The 22,986-nt window shown below is 36.2% G+C and overlaps 1 protein-coding gene across 21 annotated transcripts in view; it reads left to right on the forward strand.

The window, feature by feature from the left end:
- The window catches only part of ERC2 (ELKS/RAB6-interacting/CAST family member 2), a 523,782-nt gene that overhangs the window by 78,192 nt on the left and 422,604 nt on the right, over positions 1–22,986 (forward strand). For 17 of the 21 annotated variants that reach the window (XR_010834045.1, XM_048047550.2, XM_048047548.2 and 14 more), the window contains 2 exons: positions 99–122; positions 733–1,149. Coding sequence is in view for 20 of the 21 variants with exons in the window: in XM_048047550.2 (XP_047903507.2) it covers positions 99–122; positions 733–1,149 (441 nt within the window). In the remaining variant the exon portion in view is untranslated. The remainder of the gene's footprint in view (positions 1–98; positions 123–732; positions 1,150–22,986) is intronic. The other 4 variants (XM_048047554.2, XM_013188431.3, XM_013188432.3 and 1 more) reach the window with 1 other exon arrangement.

The raw sequence follows: 22,986 nt of genomic DNA on the forward strand, positions 1-22,986 counted from the left end.
CTTTTTGTTGAATTCAGTTCTTTCTGTTGAATCTCCTTTGCTTGCATCTGACCTTTATGTTGATTTTGCTTCATTTTTTCATTTACCATGCTGTTCAGTTTTTGGATGCCAGGAGAACAAAGGTTTGTCTACTATTTGCAGTCAATTTTTTTCGATATTCAGTATTTATTGTGTATTTTTGTTTGCTTGTTAGAGATGCAGTAATCCTGTTTACTAAACATGTTCATAGCTTTAGTTGCCAAAAAGAAAAAAACAACACCAACCAAATGCCCTCCCTCCCCTTGCTCCCTGCCAAACTCCCTTCAATTATAGCGAGTGCTTTGATTCACTTCATAACTCAACTGCTGAGCACCCTGCAGGGCAGAACCACCTTTAGTCTATGAAGTAATTTAGAAAACATGGAATACTGAGTCTTCCAGCTTTATAGGTACATCTTGACTGTACTAATGGATGTGTCACTGCCTAGTGTTTGGGTTTGTTGTTTTGCCTTCTTTGCTCTTCATTTTATCTGTAGCTGACACTGTGTGTGTGTTGTCATTTTTTCTAGAAGCACTTGAAAAAATATAACTATAAACATAGTCACATGCATTTGCTATTTTTATAAGGTCATTTATTATAGTTCCATCCTCGGTTCTAATGAATTTTTGTAACAGCATACGACAAAAGTTTAATCAAAGACTAATCCCGCATTTGGATCATAAATTGATTTCTTTTTTTTTTCCTTTATTGCAGCATCTGCAAATGACAATCCAGGCACTTCAAGATGAGCTTAGAACCCAGAGAGACCTTAATCATCTTCTGCAGCAAGAAAGTGGAAACCGAGGGGCTGAGCATTTTACCATTGAGCTCACAGAGGAGAATTTTCGAAGACTTCAAGCAGAACACGACAGACAAGCTAAAGAGCTTTTCCTATTAAGAAAAACTCTAGAAGAAATGGAGCTTAGGATTGAAACACAAAAGCAAACACTAAATGCTAGAGATGAATCAATAAAAAAGCTTCTGGAGATGTTGCAAAGTAAAGGTTTGCCATCTAAAGGAATGGAAGATGACAATGAGAGAACTCGAAGGATTGCAGAAGCTGAATCTCAGGTTAATCATTTAGAAGTGATATTAGACCAAAAGGAGAAGGAAAACATACATCTTAGAGAGGTAAGGAAAACTCATTATTTGTTCATTTAAAAGATACTGCCAAAGTGCTTGCTGCAGTTTTAGAAATATATTTTCAAGTGTCTGAGTATCTTCTGCTTTCAGTGTTTCTTTTAAAAAAAGAAAGATACATTTGTTTTAAATCAAAAATAAACACACAGCAGGACTAAGAGATTGTGGAAGAAAAGTGTCACTTGAGGCTTATTGTCTTTGTTGCTCTTTGCATACATACTGGATTATTGCATTTTGACAAATCAATATTTGACAAATCAAGATGATTAGAACTACTGAAGAGAGAATGAACACCTCTTACTGTTATAAACTAAATAGTCAAAGGTGCATGCTACTTTTTTGTTTTATACCCATTGTATTTGAAATCAGTGTTTTAAAATGTTTTGCCTTCCATAGTCAGAAGCCTTTGTTTATTTCTAATGTATTTTCATGTGTGGTATACAATTTTGGGGGATATATGTTGCATAATGTTGCCGTATTAAAAAACTGGGGTGATGGCTGTTCTGTGCTTTGACAGATTTGGGCCCAAGCCCTCCTGCACCAGCTGCCCACATTACTTGCTGATGAATTCTGGGACTGGATTTGTGACAATTGAATTAGTACAACTGAAGGGAATTTGGCCTGCTGTCAAGCCCATGTGCCCTTCTACATCCCAACAGCTTACATGACCAATGTCAGGGAAACGAGGCCGTGAGTCTTTTTCGGAGAGAGATCCTGATGCTTCCTGCTGAGAAGGGCGATAGTTTCAGGGAGACTGAGTACAAGCTACCCACAGTAAAGGGGAATCAGGACCTACAGCTCTGTTTCCTTAGGAGTTCAGAACAGTGTAGCCTGATGTGAACTTCTAGTCTGGTAAAAAAATACTAATTTGCCTGATATATCAAAACATGAATAAAATTAGTACAAGAACATAGAAAGCTCTTATTGACTCTTGTATAATGCTAGAGATTAAGAACAGCTATTTACATCTACAGAACGTTGACAAAATATTTTCTTTCCTATGGATGAATTGTTATATATTTAACTTACAGCTACTATGGTAGTGAAAAGGAATTCTTCAAATGCAGTAAAATGTTTGCTTTCTTTTTTCTTTTTTTTTTTTCTTTCCCATTTTTATTTTGTTTGACGTGGAAAATGAGGACTCAATGGTATCTGGAGCCCATCTAAAACTTGGAAACACTGGAAAATTTGCAAGGCGCAATCATATATTTCAATAAAGTTTTCTGGTGAAGGTGTGGATCCTTGTGAATCTCTGCTCATGCAGAACTTTCACTGATAAGTAAGGTCACCAGTTAGTGAGGTCTGAAAGTCAGGGCCCTGAAAGGACTTGCACGAGGAATTAATGATACTGAATCTATGATAAGAGTGTATGTGGGAGGAGTTCTTTAACTAGCAGAGAAGTTTTTGGAATTTGCATAGCAGTCAAGTTCTGGAATAACCTTCCAAGAGTAGTAAAAGAAATAGAACTAAGTAGAGCTTGAAAAGTAGATAAAATATTTCAGAGTTCCCTCTGGGTTACTCTCAGGGCCTGGGAAAAAAAATCTCTGAATTTATATGAGAATAAAGAGGTTATCTTTCTTGGGGAGCACTGCAAGTATACAGAGGGGTTCGCTGCAGTTTCTGCTTATGACATGCTGATATGCATTGGTCAAAGCTTAAAAATTTACTAGGTTTGCTGAGCAGAATCTGTGTCAGATTGGCAGGAACTATCTGTTGACTCGAGGATTTTAGCAAAGAACTTCCTTGCTGCTGTAAGAATCCAAGGCTTTGGGTGAAATCCTCTTTCTCTCCAGCTCTGTTCCTATAGCATATATTTATGGCTTTTGATTGATTGATTGATTTTTCCCAGCAGATCTGAAGTTTGCTGTAGGGAGCTTGGAAGCATGACGTGTAGGGCATATGAACTCCTTTGAAACTAAATGTTTATATATATTTTTTTAAGGTAGCTGATTTTTATTGTTATTTTCTGGAAGAAAACGATATATGGTGTCTGCTTTGGTAAGGAGATCATGTGTCCTGTAGGTAACAAACTGTTTTTTTTGGAAGTACCCATGTGCAAAAGGATATTCTTGGGTCTGGCAGTCTCCATGTTAGTAGGTTAAAATTTGGAAGTCTGTCTTCAGGCCATGATGTCATACCATTGCATCCTTATGTTCAGAATTAAGTATCGTGAAGATCACTAAATATACATTCCTGTCATAAAACACAAGATGCCTGCCTTCTAGTTTTAAATTGGTTATCGCATGTCTTTTCTAGAATTTAAGACAAACATTTTTTTCCTCTATAATTTTGGGAGAACTGTAGGTAATATGGTGATTTTATCATGTGGAAATCTAGCACAGATGTTTGGTATTATTTTTTTTAAAACATAGTGGCCACACATTATTTACCCTAAGTACTATTAAGTATTTTTTTATTATTGCTATTAAAAACTTGCCTTAGGCGAAGTCCCACTAAATCTCCAGTAAAGTGAAATGTTAAAATTCCAGCAAGTATTTTATTATATATACATACACATATATTACACATGCCCTCTCTATGTAACATACAGTTTCACTCAAATGGAATCTGAGATCATACAGGATTTTATATGCACATTTTAACTCTTATCTTGCATGTATTCTTAAAATAAGGTTGTTGTACATGGCTTAGTGCTACAGTTTTTTTCCTTCTCTACATTTAGTAGAAAGAAGAACACAGCTTTATTATAATTTAAAGTGCACTTTTAAACTTTCAAGTGTTTTTAAAATTGCTCTATCTTTGAACTCAGCTTGGTCAAATAATGAAGGTCACTGATAGGATTTGAACTGCCATCATGAATTAGTTATTGCATGTTTTTAAAGTTATTAATGGAGTAAAGTTCTTTCTTCCACTGTGAATAGAACAGATGCCTTGCAGACTCTTGGTGTTTACTGTAAATGTCTTACACTGGAGCCAGTAGTAATTTACTAAGGAAATACTTTATCGACACCAAACATTTCTTCCCTGAAGTTAGTTACATAGATTAACAACCATTCAGGACTGAATGCCTTTATTAGGTTCATTAGTACCTCTTTCATTTTATTTCTCCTGGCTCAGCTCAAAATATTAATCTAATCAGTAGCTATAAAAAAAAAATTACTTTCTATCAAAGTATCGATAGTAATATGTGTTTTTAAGGTTACCTCTTAAGCATACAGAAGGACTTTGCAATATTGGCAGTCACTCCAGACATGAAAAAGTAGACACAAACTGATTGTGCTCTAGAGAATAGTTACTACTTCTAATATAGCCCATTCAAGTTTTGTTTGCCCCGTGATATTCTTGCCAGGGTGCTTGGTTGCAATAGTGTTTATAAGTCCACGTGGAGGATTAGAAAGCTTTTCACTTAGGAATCAGTTTCTTTAAGGACAGGCTTGCTCCCCATGACATCACCACCACTAGTTTGGAATCCTGAATTTGAGAAGAATGTCCATTTGAAACTGACATTGATGTTTGAGAAGCAGCTACAGAAATAGTTCTGGAATGAGATAAAAAGATCACGAACAAACTCTTGTTTTATACCTTTCAGTATGTGGAGGGGGCAAATGTTGATCCTGACATCATTCCTGCAAGGGGCATCCTTTAGAAGCTAATCTGAGGACTGTCTTGACTTGCATCAAACCTAGTATTGTCCCCAGCAGTGGAAATGTTATCCTTGCACGGCTGTTGACCCAGTTCATATGTTTGGACTTTAGGGCTGCACACAAACATCTTAGAGCCTAGCTAAAAATGAAACTGAGAAAAATGATTACTTGTGTTTTACATCATAGGTTTTGTTTCCTTTAATGTTTTCTTTGTGATCTTTCTAAGTCTTTGTTCTGTAACATACTACTGCATGACAATAGGTTACTTACACGACTCGCACTTCTGATCTGTTGATGTGTTTTCTTAGAAAGAATCAGAGCTGAATTTGAGGGGAGGAGTAAATTGAATTCATTTGAATTCCTTTGAATTCAATTCCCTTGAATTCCTTTGTATACTGCTCTGTTTTAGGCTCTCTGAAGTGCAAGAAGATGTACCCAGAGAGAGTGGTTAAGTTATGGAATACATTGAGGAATCTTATTGGAGTGAGGATGTAAAAGCTACAGATCCCATAGAATTTATGCTTGTAGCACTATTTTTTATGCTTAAAAGTGCATTTGGTCATATTACGTGCTATCTTTAACATTTATTTTAGAATTATTTTCATTTAGTAATAGTTTCCATCAGATAATAATACATAGCTAAAACTTATCTTAGAACATTCATTAGAATAGGAAAAGAAAACAAAACTTGTCAGAGTGTAGAAATTTGTGACTCCAACTAGAAAGAGAACTAGATTGAGAGTGATTTATGCATCTCCGTAGTTGCTCTGCACAGTCTGACACCTTAACAGTGCCATCTGATAGACAGTCTTTCATCACTCGATCTATTCAGGGAGAAGTTGTATTTCTACCTTCTTAGAGACTTGAAAAAAAAAAAAAGTGATGCTATGTTATTAATGTAAAATATAATGAAAATAAAAGGGGGGGGGGGGGAGGAAGAACCATCCCTGAGGATTTAAAAAGTACAAAACCCAAACAAAGCACCAAACTATTTAAGATGTAGCGTTAGTGTATATATTGCTCATCATAAATAACAATTACTTTATGCATCTCATTTGAATCAGTCAACACAAAACTAAGGAAATCACAGAAAAGTGTGAATGTATCTTCCAGAACTTCAACTCTTGAAATACAACAAATATATTTATATGTCCAGTGGTCTGTGTTGCCCATAATTTTGGCACGTCTGTTTTTTATAAATTCTCTTAATTTCTTTCCTAGTCTGTTCTCTTTTACCTCTCTCCTACCGATTAGGGAAGTGAAACAGAAGTTAAGCCAGCAAACTGGCCGGGTCTCCCCAGGAAATGAATGCTGAAGCCGGGGAATCAATCTGCATGAGCTCCTCCTCCGTTCCCTGGCCACCATGTGTTCTGCAGAGTGGCTATTCATTTAAGTCTGCTTTGCGAATGGAACAGTATTGGAAGTGAAATTGGAGTGTCTGTTGAAAGATTTGAATGAAAATAGGAAAATGTATTTTAGCACGCTAACGTGTTAAGCAGTTTATGTTTAAAACATGAGGTGCTGGAAACTGCTGCAAACAACTTTGGTCAAATCACCTTGAGAAAGAGACAGCAGGAAGTGAAGAGGTTTAGAAAAAGGGTAGGATGGACATTTGTGCGCAGAGTAGGCCTTGTGCAAGACGGTTTTCAGTTCTTCATTTAAGATCAGCTGAGTGCTTGGGATGGAAGAGTTGCCTTTAGATATGAGACTTCTAGCCCAAGCAATCTTCCCTGAAAGCACAGACCCTGGTTCAAGCCAGCCAGATCTGGAGAGCTAGTCAGATAACCAGTCCTATCTACCTCGTGCAAGGCAATTAGTATTTTGTGTATTTTAAAAATTCAGGGGGATCAATTCAATTTCAAGTGTGGGCAAGACTGTACCTCAACATTGGGTAACTTTCTATCGCATCACAAGCTGTCTCTCGAGGAGGAAGATCTTAATGCTCTTAAAGGCCATTGCTTTCTATTTTCCTTCTGTTTTTAACTGTCTTGTAAGATCATGTTGGTAACCGACTGAAAGAAGTGTAGGCTTGATTACATAGTATTAATGTGTTGGTCTAGACTGTTCTTTTATATATAAAAATGATATTTTAGGATCAGGTCAAAGAATTAAGACTTCAGTCAAGTTGGTTTGTAGTCGTGGTGAAATATAGTTCACACTTCTCAAACCAATGAACGTAATGAAGCCTCATCCCTGTATTCTTCTAGTTATACTGGACACGTACAAAGAACGTGTCCCACTCTTGCTGCCTCCTACCTGCATTTCATAGTGAGGTACAACTGACAGAACTTCTTGTTTTGTGCTTTTAACTTCCTTTGGGGCACTAGTTGGAGAATTTTAAAGGCAGGATATGAAGTATCATTAGTTAATGATCTGACCTCGTATAGCAGATGCTGTCTTCCTACTTAAAAACCTTACAAAGAATTTAAGAATGTACTATTAAGCAAACATTAAATTAACAGTCATGTTGAGTGCATTTACTGTGGTCTTAAAATTACAGACCTTCACCCAGAAGGCAATAAGGATTTGGATGTGGACCTCAAACCCGAACAAACTTTTTTTTCCAGATGCATTGTCCTGTAATACCCCAGAAGGAAAATGTTCTGGAAAATTATTCTGTACTGTCCTTTTCATATGAAGGCCTCTATTGAATCTTTTTATGATAGCAGTGCTTTCCAACTGTATAAGCATTTTCATAAGAATACTAGAAGAGACTGAGAATCTGAATAATTGCAGTTATTGTTGAAGTTGCTGTAAACTGACATCTCTTATTGCCTCCAGTACCATCTTCCAAGAAAGCTCTAGAACTCTAGAAGAAGGGTTTGTTTAACCCTCCCCCCCAACGAAGTTCTATTTTTTTAACCTATATAACTCCAAACCCCATTTTGTTGCTTTAATAGCTAGTCTTCTAAATCCTAAAATAAAACTGCTATTTTCAGCACATCACACATTTTAACTAAATTGAAAAAGCTGATGGTGAGAGAAATCCATTAGCAAGGTTTGTTGTAGGAGTCATGCAGCCTTTTATCCAGACCAAAAACCCAGGCACTGAAGTTGCATAAGTTTGACCTCCAAGAAACAGCAACAGGCTAACCTGTTGGCAATGAGTGTGTGTGCGCGTGCGTGTATGTGGATGTGAAAACAAGAGAAGAAAATGCTATGTCATCTTTACACCAAAACAACAAAAAGAACCCTGAAACCTGCCTCCTAAAAGGAAATACTGCTTTTCATTTGCTAAAATTTTTCCTTGTACACATCTTAAACTGTGTAGCAAATAAGTTTTGTCTTTGTATTTGCGTGGCTTAGGTGAGTAATAGTAGTGGGAGTGTATAGTAGACACTAGAATGTGCCTAATAAACTCTCCCTGGAGCTTCACCTGAAATTAAGATTGATAAAGGCAACATGGAGTGTTAGACCAAACCATTTAATGAAACAAGGTTTCTGATTTAGTAAACAGATGTAAAGTTGTTGAAACAATCTGACTCCTTTCTTCAGAAAGAACACATTGCCTTTGATCTACTGGAACTAGAGTTTCTGGTCACTAACTTATGTAGTCATCTCCTAACTTTAGAGATGTATTTGTTGCCTTGTGAGATGATTGTGATGAAAGGTTGATATTTTTTATGTTGCCAGTTTAAGCCTGATAGTCTGACATGATTATAGAGGTTTCGGTATATTTATTGTCAAATATAAAATTTGACAATGAGTATAAATACATAACCTATCTCAGCATTTAAGATTTTAAGATTTCGTTGAAACATTGAAAAAGTAACCCCTGTGTACTCTGAAGTACTCACCAAAATGTAGGTATGTTTGAAAATAGTCAGAACCAAATCCTGTCTCTGTTTTTCTTCCATGAGTCATCCAAATGAGGTTAATGGCATTAGCCGAGTGACTTCATAGAATCATAGTTGCAGTGAATGGGATTAGATTTGAAAGAAAGAATGAATCTGGACTTCTGACAAGTGCTTGGTTATACTGATCAGAAGGAAGTAGTTCACTGTAGCTTTTCCGTAGATGGGGCTGACTCCTTCACCCATTTGGCTTATCTCCACTTAGCAGCACATAAGTCATCACATGTAAATTAGTTGCTCTTCAGATTGTTTTCTCCTCCCTGAAACGTAAAGTCTAAAATACCAATAAAACCAGACTTTTTTTTTAGAGCCATTGTATTATGAATATATTTAGAATAGTTGCTGGTTCTGTGTTTTAGTGGCTATTATTTCAAGATTAAGGGCACTATTAATATAGGCAGTTTATCTGAACTCAGGGGACTACTTACTATTAAGCATATTTATAGGGTTTGGGCCCTTGCCTGTTCCTTCCACTTCATGCAAGAGTCGAGCAATATTCCTGTTGGTCTTTTAAAAACATTTTGTGGTTCTTATTGAAGGCAATGAAGTGATAAATAAAAAAGAGGCGTGATCCAGCGAAGTGTAAATCAGACATACTTCCCTAATTACAGTTAAGAGGAGTGTATATTCAATACCCTATTATAGATAGTAATGAGTTACTAATTTTTTCGGAGGTGTAGAAAGACAAACCTTTAGTGTCATATTCTACAGACTCAGGAGAGGTAAGGGACATATCTGTTGTGTTTTTAATTGCTCCGCTTTTTACACATATACTTGAATTGGTTTTCTTTAAATATATGGCTTATATTCTGACCCAGACACTTTCAATATTAGAAGATTTTGCACACAGTCCAAGTTCCACTGCTATAGTTCAGAAGAAAAAAATCTAGTAATTGACATATAGAAAAATGCTTACTCAGTTTGCTGCTACTGTACTTGGTAATTGCAAACAGGTTCTTCTTAGTGGTATGTCACTGAGTTCTGGCTAGTCATCCTCTATTAGGAAAATTCTTATGCTGCCATTGCTCTGCTGTGCTGGCAAGCTGATTCCTAATTCACTTCAAGAAAGTATTTCTTGTGAAAGTGTTTCAAGTGAGATTAGTCCTTGCTAAAGTGAAAGGATATCTTACTAAAGGGAATGTACTTCACACACTTTTCTCCTTAAAAATCTGCATTTGCACAAAGCGTTATTTTCATCTGTTAATAGATAATTAACAAAAAACGTATTTCTTTGGTCACAATGCTTTAATCAGCCATGGTTCTTGATGCCTTATATTTCCCTGAATACAAATTTATTTACAAAAACAAGTGGATCTTTGTTTTTAGATTTATAACAATGATTTTAAGCTAAATGGTGCTTTTCTTTTTTTTTGGCTCATTTAACACAAAAATACACATTGGAAAATCTTCTAAAGATCATGCATTAAGAGAGTGAGAGCTTGCGTAATTTCTCATTTCATGCTATCTTTTCAGCAAGTTCCTGCAAATGGTGAGTTAATTACATTTCTACTTGTTCTTTCATTATTCAGCTGAATTTTTACAAGGTTTAATAACATGGATGCAGTGGTCTTTGGTTGCTGAACGAGAAATAGCCTATCACTTACTAAATACCTGAAATTATTAGAAAAAATTGTTATTAACTTGTGCTCTTATTTGCCTCATAACCTCTTGTGACTATTGGTAATATACAGATGATATTTTACGACTGAAGTTAAATTGAGTTCAGATTTCTCCCAGAGAAATTGTTTAATTACAGATGTATAAAACCCATAAGAATTAGTATTGATTCTTCAGGATTATTTTTGACCAGAAACAATTGTTTGGTAATGAAGCAGTGCATTTGCCGTGGTAGCTAGATGCAGAGTAAGTCCAATTATGGTTCATACGGTTTGGTTGTGGCTGTCTTTAAAACATGGTTCTTGATCCTTCTTCACCAGACATTGGCAGCAGATGCCACTTACTGGAGAGCTGAAGTGCAAAACTTTTTTTTCTAAAGCATGAATCAGTTTTCTAAGTTCGTAGAACTGACTAATGTAGAAGAGGTTTTAGTCACTTTAGCCATTGTATTGAATGAATAAATAGCCAATGACATGTTATACAAGCAGTACATATTAAAATCTATTAGAAATTATGATAAATCCTATGATTACATTATTCTTTTGTAGCATTATTTACATTAAAATAAAGGTTGCATTTTAAAATGTGTTATGTTTTCCTAGAAAAACTGTGCTATGGAAATGGGAGGTCTGGATAAACCCGGTGTATTCTTTTTTCATATATCCTCTTCTCAAGGAGTGGATATTAAAAAACAAAACAAAACAAAAACCACTTATGCAGTAGTCCAAGAGTAAAGAATTTTTTTATTTGCTTGAGTTTCCACAGTTTCTTTCCTTTTAAGTTAGCAGATGGTTTATGATCTGCAGTCATATAACTTGTGAAGTATAGAGTACTGTAGGGTCTGTTTTCTCCATTAGCTTCTGATTCTGCTATCATACCATTTTCAAGATGCTCGTGTCAACTATCCATCGGAATTGTATAGTTTCTTTAAAAAAAAAAAAAAGACATGAAATCTCCTGAATAGTGTTAATATTGGTGTTCAGAGTTACAATGGGAAAACAATAGCCCTGATCCCATTGAAACCCGAGTGCAATGATATACATGCTTATGAGTAGTGTCTGTGAGCATCATATAAATTGCAAAGCATAGGGAGCTGTATTAGTCAACCATCTCAACTCTCCTCTCTTTATCACAAACCATTCTCCATGCATAGAGATTAGTGACAATAACTGGAAAAAGTTAGCTCTGTACTTCGTTATGCAAAGATAAATGCAATGTGTTTCCTTAATACCCAGCACCCTTCCCAGACATCACTTGTCCAGTTGCATACACCTTGCTTTGCTTCCTCTGGAACAGTTGGACTTCTGCAGACCTGCGTTTTCATGCATATGCACTGTGAGGTTTATGACGACACAGGCTTTGCAGTATGTGAAAGTACATTCAGCATTGGAAGTCACTGACATCCAAATTACACTTCCCATTTACAAACTGTCCTATGAGTTGCTTCAAATCATCATACAATTATAGAATATCCTGAGTCGGAAGGGACCCGTAAGGATCATCGAGTCCAACTCCTGGCACCACACAGGTCTACCCAAAATTTTAGACCATGTGACTAAGTGCACAGTTCAATCTCTTCCTAAATTCAGACAGGCTTGGTGCAGTGACTACTTCCCTGGGGAGCCTGTCGCAGTGTGCGACCATCCTCTCGGTGAAGAACCTCCTCCTGATGTCCAGCCTAAACCTCCCCTGCCTAAGCTTAACACTGTTCCCGCGGGTCCTATCACTGGTGATTACAGAGAATAGGTCACCTGCCTCTCCACTCCCCCTCGCGAGGAAATTGTAGACTGCGATGAGGCCTCCCCTCAGCCTCCTCTTCTCCAGGCTGAACAGGCCAAGTGACCTCAGCCGCTCCTCATACTTCTTCCCCTTTAGGCCCTTCACCATCTTCGTCGCCCTCCTCTGGACACTCTCCATCAGTTTCATGTCCTTTTTGTACTGTGGTGCCCAGAACTGCACACAGTACTCGAGGTGAAGCCACACCAGTGCAGAGTAGAGCAGGAGGTATTGTAATCTGCCTTCAAATGAGATACAGTAATCTGCAGCCAGAAGTGCCTGTTATGGATGAGAAACTTCGTCATTCTACAGTTTCAAATGTTGAATCTCTTCTAAAATCTGAGTCCTTTTTTTTTTTTTTTTAAAAAAAAAAAAGGATTAACCAAGTATCAGCAAGTACCTAACTTGATCTGTTCACATCATTCACGGCAAGTACGTAGACTTATTTTAGTCACTAGATGGCACTCTTGAATGCAGATTGGATTTTATTCTGGTTTGCATCCCTCTCGCAGATGATCGTGCCCTATTTATCGTAGCTCATTTTACAGTGATAGAATGAATTAAGAAGAGCAATACCTTCGTTTCAATTTAATGGAAAGATGCTCACAGGAATTGTATTCAGTCTGTAAACTGAATGCAGTTTAGAATAGCTGCATCTAAGATTCTATGCAAGTAGAGCAAAAAGTGAAGTGAAGCTCTGTACACAGCAAGTCAGCAATTATGTCTGAATAGTGGAATTTGGCCCCAATGGAGTGCAAGTTACTTTAATTTACAAATGTAGGAGAGCAAACTAATGTCATCTTCCTCTTTTGAATGAATTGGAGTTTCAGCATGGTACGTGCTCTCATGCACCCTGACCGCCGAAACACCTTGTCACTGATCCCATGTGATTGGAACCTGGAAGGTGGACAGTGGAGAATATCTCAAGTCACGCTGTTGTGCCCTGCTGCATTTCAAGAGAGGCTTGTAATAACTAGCTTTCTCAGAAGCTTTTCTGCCTGTGTAATGGCTTAGTAACCTGCAACCCTTCAGAAGAGGCCACGGCAACACATACATAGTGCATGGTTTGTGATATAGTTGGGGGTCTTCTGGCAAGAAACCCTATCTATAGATATATCCTTCATGAATATGTGGAATGCTTTCTGTAATTACTTCATTATATAAATGGAAGTACCTGGCATTAGATGAGAAGGCTATCTAAATATCACCAAACTAAATAAGCTGTAGCAAGATTTGCAACCAGGAGAGTAAATAAGAACAACTAAGAATTAAAACAAAAAATGTGCTTATTGGATAATTAAGTTGACAAATTGTGCGCCTATATACCCACGTTTCTTATGTAGCAGTATACATAGTATCACTTTTATAGTACTGTTGCTATAGGTAAAGTCTTTCCAGTTTTTCTGTTACAGAAATGTGAAGAAAGCTTTCTTTGACCCAGATATTTCATAGCTTGTGTGTAAGATGTAATAGCATCACATGCAATTTTATTTTTTATTGTTTTTATTTTCACTTGCACTTTCCAGGTAGTACTTTGACGCCATTTAAAAGCCTTCATTACGTACAGTGGGAGAGGGCGAGCAAGAAGGGCACTTGTCAAAATTATGTAGAGAAATAATGTACTCTGGCAAAGCTTCATATATTTTGTGAAATCATATTTAGTTCTCCTGCAGATATATTGTCTGCTGATATGAGCCCTGGTGCTATAGACATAAGAGATACTGCCTTTTCAAAGAAAATCAGGAAAGTGTGTAATGTTCTGGAGCAGTAAGAATAGCTGTTTGCATCCTGCCTCAGACAAATCGGTGGTGAACAAGGTAACAAAGCAGTAGTTTTGAGCAGTATTGCAAAGATGACTGGGGGTTTCATTTGAAAAGAGAAGTTGACTATTAAAGGTCTGGAAATTATCTTTTAATCACCTTTCATTGTAAAATAAGTTTTAATCTGTATGGGCTGGTCAAGTGTACAGGCAAACTATGATTGTTTCAAATGTTAGCAATGTTTTAGCAAGATCAAGTTCGAACAGTGCTGAATTAAGACAGTGTTTATCACAGCTTAAGGCACCTTTGTGCCACAGGGTTCCCTCATGGCTTCAGCATTCCTTGTTTTGAAATGATGGTGCAGAGCCTGCCTTTCAAAACAACAGTATTTTCAGTGAGAAAAGACATCACTGTTTTGCATCATAAGGCTCCTAGGCTATAATGTTATTCCTGATCAATTTATTTCCTAAATACTCATATTTCAACTTTTCCCTGCTTACATTTTTACAAGTGATTGTGGAAGTGCTGGATAGAAGAGAACACCCAATATGCTGCCTGCTCAGTTGTTGCTTTTGCTGTCATTTATTAGACATCCATTTTGATGAGGAATTACAGTATCCTTGGGAATTACCACACTGACAATTTCCTAAGATGGTAGTTCTCATTCTTCACTTTTTGCCCTTGCATAGATGTCTGTGAAGGTTTTTGTAGCCCAAAGAGTAACAAAATGGTGAAGAAACTTGTGTTTGGAGATGTTTCCTGATGTTGTCGTGCAGTTGCCCAGACACACCACAAACCAGTTTTTTGTGTTGTAGAGCCCTCTCAGGAGAGCTTTTTCAGAAAGGAAGTGGAATCTGTATTCTGTTTAAACGTGTACCATCATAGCACAGGAAAAAGGATTTTTATTGCAGTCGCATTGTTTTTCCCAACAAAAAAATTGATCTGTTTCAGGGTATTGATTGACTGAACACCTGCACATGTTTGAGTCAGAACAATCAGTTTGTTCTCAATTATTCCTCGCTTGCTTGGACAGAGTCATTTTCAGCTCTCGACTTGAAAAGGGCATATTTTCACATAGGAGTACATCTGGCAGACAAAAGGTTTTCTGCTGATAACAAATCTCAGAAACCATTATCAATATAATGTTACCCTTCAGCTTCTCAACAGTATTGTGAGCATTTACAGCGGTCTTGGCAGTGCTTATGTCCCACCTGCATTACTGAGGCACAGGATGATTGGCCAGAAAAAAAGGAAATCTTACTAAGAGATTGGGAACAGATAAACATACTCCCTCTTGTGTGTCTTTCTTATCTCAAAATTTTAACACCAACTCAGATGATAAGAGCTTATGAAAACAATGGAGGAATTCAGGACGGAAGATGGAGCTTCTGGAGGGATTCCAGACTGGGGCTACTTTGCTCATTTGTTTCCATGGGGCCCTTCAGCATGAGGGATTTCTTGCCTCTGTCACATGTAGATGGAAGGCTGGTATCACATGCAAACTTGGTCTTTAACTTATTAGCTATTTCTTCAGAATGGTTTGCATTTCAGCAAAATCTAAAAATAATGGATTTAATCTCCAGAACACCTGGGTATTTTTTTTTTCTGATGGAAAAAATACAGAATTAGATACTTTCATAAAGCTTTTTTTCTCCTCTTACTCCTCTGGAAACAAATTATAAATATTTTATTATTAAACTGGGTATTCCAAATGTCTGAATTTATGGTGGTTGAGCTTCACAGGAAACTTTGCTTCAATTTAACATTGTGAAGCTTTAACTAATGCAAAATGTATTTGAGTGTTTCCTACAGTCTCCTCCCACTAGAATCACTGGGCAGGATAACAGCCTTAAACTACATAAATAAGGGAAAGTGCAGGCTGAGTAATTATGAATGGTAGCAAGCAGGGTTTGGGACTGGTATGTACATTATCATGTGATTATATTAGGGAAATGCTTACCAGTTATTTAAGACATGCTAACAGCCTTAGCAGAAATTCTCCAGGGATGCTAAACAGAAGGGCTAACTTGATATATTTGGTTTGCCAGTTGTGGGGGTTGTCCTTCTGTGGATTCACTGCAAACAGGAATATCGAAGAGTTCTCCAATCTCTCAATCTCTGACTGGTCAGAGATCTCTAAAGGATGGTTTCGCGAGTCAGTGGTCAGGTTAACTAATACATGTGTTCCTCTCTGGTCCTTCAGCAGACTGCTGCACCAAGAGGCAGCAGCAAGTCCCAGTTAGATTTATGAAAGACTTTTTTTTTTTTTTCCCCTCCCCACAAGAACAATCCCCACCACCACACACAGCCCTTCTGTGGATCTGAATTTAATACTACAGCTCTAACATGTTGGGGTCCTTTGTCTCCCATCCCTTTCCCCTTTCACTTTGGAAGTGGAATTCCTTCAGCAATAACAGTATCGGTCAGCAGCAGGGTGAAGCAATGGAGACCTTTTATGTCAGACTCTTTTGTCCCACTCTGGTACTCTGTTGTCTTTCATTGTGAGGTGATCTTAATGAAGACATAATTTGAAAGTTTTGCCCAAGATTGTTTCAGAATTCCACATTTAATCACGTTGTATCCTAACCTGTACTCCTCCTGACACATTCATATCATGAAGAAATATCGGAAGATATCTTAGGCACTTAGGTATCGGAAGAGCCTTGTTATTTGAAGGTTGAAGCCCTCCTTCCCTAAACTGTTAATACTGTGGAGCACAAAGTATTTGACTCTCTCTAAATGTATAAGGCTTTGCTATCAGTTATCTGATTTTGAGCACATTAAGAACTTTTATTTCCAAAAGTGCTTCCCACATGCTGCTTGGGACTTTCAGGGAAACAGTCACAGGGACAAGCAAACAGTGAAAGGAAAGCTTACCAGCTTTCTCTGCCTTTCTTTTGGATGCTTTGAGGCTATGTGAATTCTAGTTCTTGTCCTCTCCCTTTTATCACTTCCACAGTCATCTGTACTCTGAGCAAAGAAAATGCAGCAATAGGTCATGCCTTGTTCTTTCATCTTTTATGCTGTGAACATACGTAGCTAGGATGCACGTGCAGAATAACTCACAGCTGCTATAGCTCTGTCGCAGATACGTAAAGCATGTGGCTAACCTTGTGTGCCTGGCTGGCTGTCACACCTGTCCAGCTACACAACTCATGCTTGGGCTATTTCCCAAACTCCAGTCTGCAAGGGGAATAATAGCCAAATGTTTACACAAATAAGAACAGTACCAACAAAATCAGTGTAATGTACAGAGCAGACTTGTGTCTGTCTTTTCTAAGTGAGTTTCCTGGCGACAGGGCACTAATAATTCCTTGTTCTTTTCTTACTTTCCTCTAGACCTGGAAAGTCTTAAGTTTCAGGAATGCTCTCAGATATTTTGGAGGTTGACAATTCCCACTCCCCAGCAAAGAAAATTGATTTGTTTCTATATCAGTGTTCATCTAATGAAAATATAAATCTTCTTTTCCTGCAGTCACTTAGTATTTCTGTACACTCATGTTTGTCTCCATTGTATTTTTAATTAATCACCATCCGATGAAATGCAAAATTTATTACATATTATCTCTGTGTATTTGCTGTGCATGGTACTTTGCGTAATGTTTGTTTTTCTGGACAATTAACAGTTGTAAAGGTTTCTGTTATCCTTAAGCTAAGACTGAGCAATAACTAGTAGGGTAAAGATTCGGACAAATATTGTAATATAAATGAGAAAAAAATTCATTAATAATTTTAAATAGAGAGGTTACTTCACAAGTCTCTTGTAATGTTCTGTTAAACCTCTTCTAATGAGTAAGAAAACTGCTTTTTGTGCAGCTCTTAATGATTATTTTGTAGACTTCATCCTTAGTGGAAGTATCTTGATGGAAACTCTAATGTTGTTCTGAAGTGCAATAGGATGTCTGGTTATACACTTGCTGCAGTCCATCATATGCATTAACTATAAATTTTTAACTTGCCTGATATATGGAGCATAGACAGACGGGTCTGGATATTTTCTTTTTATGTTCGTTTGCATTTAGTTTCGGAACTGCCAATAAGAACGTGTATATGCATACCTATGTTAGCTTTTGGTCTTTTATCAGATGTTTAGTTGTGGGGGGCCTTAAAATAACACGATATAAGGCAGCATTAGCTTTCCCTCCAATTTCTCCTCCATGGATCAGTAACAGTACTTGAGTGGATTTCACGTGATTTGTAATTATTATTAGTATATGTAACTACTTTAATTTTATGACAGCTAGTGATTTGATTTGCAATTGATGTAATTGCTCTGAGATTCTTTGCAGTTTAAGTATATTTAGAATACAAGGAAAAAACATTGGTAGAATTTTAGCACAGCGGTGTACAGAAAGAAAATATGTGTCAGTTATCTAGTTAAAAAATGAAAAAATAATCAGTTTATTTTACATGGGACATCTACTATGGAAGTAAATGCCATAATGCCTAAAATATTGATGTTCTTTTTATGTCTGAGGATTTTTTTGCAGAAATGAGTACCTTATTATCCAGAATTTATACTAAGTGTTAAGAATGCAGTCCCTCACAGAAGCTTTGCAACTGAGTTGCTATTAACAAATGTTCTTAGAAACTTAAAAAATATAATATAGTACTTTTTAATAACATGGTATTTGTGGTATGAATGGATCTGTAAAATGTGTTGGGTGATAATTTTCATTAGTGATGTTCTCTTTTTATGATAGATTTTAACTATGTGAAATATATAAAAACCAGAATGTTCTTTCTCAGATATTTTAGACAAACATTGCATTTTTTTCTGCAGTGTTTTTCTGTTAAACTGTGATTATCTCCATCTTTAATGTTCTGAGAAAATGATAATACCCAAGCTTCTGTCTTGTGTTCTTCACATTTGTCTGCAAGTGCAAAAGTAATTTTTCTTTGTTAACAGTAAAATTTGTATGAATGGCAGAAAGAAGAAAGCTTTTTTTTTTAATTTGTGGTGAAGTTTTTCCTCTATAGAGAACCTATTTTATATTTAGAAATAAACATAGACTGTCCATATTTTGTACTAATTTTACTTTTTGCTTGCCTTCAGAGCTTTAGGTGTCAGAATCATTCCTCCCACCCTTCAAGATTTGAAGCACTGTACATCTTGATTCTTGGCACAAAATAAAAATAAATTTAGAAACTGACACTTGTGGAGTATAAACAATACATGTATATAGCTTGTTGAAACTGCATATTCTTTTATAGAATGCCTTGCAGCCATGGAGATATACTTAAGATTTTTTTTTCCAATGCTTTCTTGAGTGAGAAATCTACTAAAACCTTGCTAGCAAATGGAACTACCTGTAAAAGTTTAAAATAAAACAAACAACAACAAAAACCCACAAAGTTTTAACCTGTATTAAATCAATGATATTAAAATAATGGTTTGTGTACTCTGGCACCTGAGCAACGTCATCTGTAATGGGATTGTTTCATTGTGATAAAACTGCAAATTAATTTTAATAGTGTGAAATATTAAGTTAAAGATATTTTGTATTTCTCTTTACTAGCAAGTTCCTGAATGACACAAGACTTTAGATTTTTTTTAACACGTAGAGGCAGTCTCTCACCTAGCCTGGAAGACAGCAAGATTTAAATGAACAAAAACAAAACAAAAACCTGTAAAGAACAGAACTCTGGGAACTGGCTAGGAGTCCTTTGCAAAGAAACTGAGTTATTGATTGACCTTGGAGGATGGAATGAAAACAATGAGGTGTCATTAATTTTTTATAATTGCCATCACTATAGATGATAACTGGAAGCAATATGTCTTGTCTTGAAAACATGCTTCCAAGGCTGTTTTAGATGCCGCTATACTAACACAAGGAAGCAGAAAATTAGCATGCCTGTATTTTACTCTGTTAATCTTGTCTGATTTACTGCACTGAGAAACTAATTCTAACAGACTTTTTAAATTTTTTGAGCAAGTAGTTCTGTGACTACTCAGTGCTGGAAAGTCTGTCCAGGATGTTTTAAGCGTTTTTATAAAATAACACTGAAGTAAATAATGATTTAAAACTACTTTTTTTTTTTTTGGTAACACTACAGACTATGATTTATTTCTTGGTGGACCATCTGTTTCATGTACTACTGCTCAATTATGAGAAAAAAGAAAAATAGAAGCAGAAAAGGCAAAACATATCTGAAGGCAACAGAAAAGTCTTCTACTGTAGCATACTACTTAGCAAACAGTGAGGCATAACAGGAATAGATGTGGAGAGCTAGGCAGTTGGTACTGATTATGCTTGGGATTTGTGCTGGTTTGCATCCACTCTGATTCTCTGTGCTAAATTCCTGAACATAAGTGCAGCGCATAAGAGCTAAAGATGGGGACAAACAAGATCCTCTTTGACAGCTAGTGGAACCTTTTTTTTTTTTTTTTTTTTTTTCCTTTTTTCTTCTCAAGGAGAGGTGGAAAAAGTGTAAGAGAGAGAGGGGAAGAGAGAAGTTGCTTTTGTGCTTTTTATCAAACATTTTTTAATTTGACAAGGTATTTGCTGTATGTGAAACTTGTGCTAAGATATTTTTTAATTTTTGTATATAATAACTATCTTTTGGTCATATTTGTAACTTAATCAGAGAAATTTTCAGAAAATGTTTGTTAGGTTCAAATAAATTTAGTTTCCTTCTAGACAACTTAATAGACAAAGATCTTTTATTAAATGTTTGTTATTTCTTTTCCTCTCTACTCGCCTTCCACTCAAAGTAGGTAGCTTTTAAAAAAGTATGCTACTAAAGTAGTGTAAGAAGAGTAGAGCTAACCACTCAGAAATTTAGAAGTAAAAACTTTGGTTTTCAGTAGAACCTCTAATGTCTTAATTTTTACAGAATAGATGTTATGTTTCCACAAGATGCACCTCTTTAATAAAACAGAACAAAACAAAACAGTTCAGCTGTTCCATACTTGGGTCGGGTAATCGACCAGTGTTCTTTTTGGCACAATGTCTGTGACATTTGCTGTAGAAACTGGAAGAAAGTTTACTGAATGAAGCAGGACAAGAAAGAAATAGTGGTATGGTAGATTAAAGGGGCTACATGTGACTTGAGAGCTGGCTCTGTCACAGCTTTTTTCCTTGTTGCTGGGACAGTTGTTTCAGGCAGAGCTCTTGCAAATGTCTGCCTGTGCGCTTCTGATTTTTCTGGCTTATCTTCCTTTTGAGTTTCAGAATTCTGTAAATACTACGTGTTTAGAGTTGCAGATAAGGTTATTGGAATTCTCAGATAATCTACTGAAAATAAAAAAAAAAAAAAGTCAGTCATCCAGTCACTGGGGCATTGCTCACTTTGCCTGTTGATCTGCATGCTGAAGAGCTCACAAATGAGAAAGCTGTGAAGTCAGGTCTGTGGAATCAAAACATCTTTCGTTAGGAATCCGGGAAGGATTATTCTGAAATAGCCACATGAAGAGTGGAGAATACATATGTAACTTTCCACAATAAAATTCAAAATTTAATAACAATTTACACTGATTACGTTACAAATGTAACAAATTTTAAGGGTCTGTTCATTAACATAATAGCTGTTTTCTCTCTCAAAAACGAAATAAAAATATAAAGATCAAGATTACAAAGTTATGATCCATAATGTATTTAAGATGTATCGTGCTAAAGATAATGTGATGGGTTTATAGAACTCTATCGGTAGACCATTAGGCTGTAGTATTGCTCTTTCCTAATTCCTATTACTACAATAGAGTGTTTAGTTCATGCACACCATGTTCAGTCAATAAATAAACATCCAGAGCATGTGGCAAGTTCATTTTCCAGAGGTTTTGGAAAATCTAATTAGATGAGATAATGTAGTGTTACAGTAATGCAAAAGCTAAAGTATAAAATACATTCACTTGTAATCTGAGCACTACCCAGACTGCTTTCTGTTAAGTGTTTTGTGTTGGAAATTACTTGCATTAAAAGCAGCAGTGCTTTCCGATGAAGGAAAGCCCTTTGAGTGATGCTGTTCTTATTACAATTTTACTTCATCTTGAAAAAATGTAATTTCATAACTTAAAATGTTCAAGAGTCTTTGTTTTCATGTAATATTACCAATGTAGTGGTAGAATAGAGAGGTACTTGTTCCAGATTTTGCTTGGTTTCTTTGAATAGGCTCTGCTGGTATTTCAAGACATTTGGAACAGAATAGGATATGATCTTTAATTTCTTTAGGTTAATCTTGCAGGACACTGAATAAAATTTGAGAAATTAATTTTAGGAAATAAAGCCAGCACAAAATGTGTACAGGGCCTGGACTTTTCACATGAAAGTACATAATTTATGCTTAGAAATATGTAGAGAGGCAACCTTGCTACCTGGAAGAGCAATATAGATTAAGTAAATATGTCCAACACGTTATTTCGTAAATTTGTCTTTCTTTATAAATATTCTTAGACTCTGCAAACCTCTCTCTGTTATCAGATACTTTGTACAGAAGGATATGTCCTTGCATTAAATGACAAGGAAGGAAAAATGACAGATTTAAGCTTGCATCTTTAAAGCTTGTATCTTTAAAATCTTCATGTTGAGCACTTTCTTAGCGTTTGAAATGTGTGAACTTCTGTGGTGATTTTATTATATTTTTCCAAAATAGTGCAGCTATTAATCCAGAAAATAAATCCATAATCTATTTACTCAGTAGATGTGAACACCATTACCAGTCCCTTCTTATACACTACTTTTACAACTAGTCTCATGTCTTTATTTCATATTTCCGTATAATTTATGTAGCTTTGTTTTATGTAATTCAAATTCTTTTATGTAATTATGGCAACATTATATAATTTATAATTGAACATGTAGTCTTTAGAAGGCAATGCAGTTAATAAAAATTGTTCTTCCTGGTACTTTTGAGGATCTTTCTTCCACTTGAAAAAATGCTTGCAGTTTTAACTCACAATCCTCCATTTTGTGGTATTGCGTCTGCATGTACTGCAGCTGTGTGCAGTACATGTATGTGGGATGATCTCTCAATTCTCTTCTGCCACTCTTGAGCACAACAGGGTCACTTTATTGCTTGGCTGATTCTCCTATAAAGCTACCTCTCATTTAACTTTGTGAGTTCAGCTGGCTAATATCAAGCAGGTAAACAGTTGCACCATACAGCAGTATGGTTAAATAAGGTTACAGGTGCCTTTTCCCTACATCTTATGTTATTCTTGCAGTTTGTGAGAAATTAATTTGTAAGTAGATGGCAGGAATAAGAGATGCTTCATTC

Source organism: Anser cygnoides, chromosome 10, assembly GCF_040182565.1.
Source record: "Anser cygnoides isolate HZ-2024a breed goose chromosome 10, Taihu_goose_T2T_genome, whole genome shotgun sequence".
Classification (NCBI taxonomy): domain Eukaryota; kingdom Metazoa; phylum Chordata; class Aves; order Anseriformes; family Anatidae; genus Anser; species Anser cygnoides.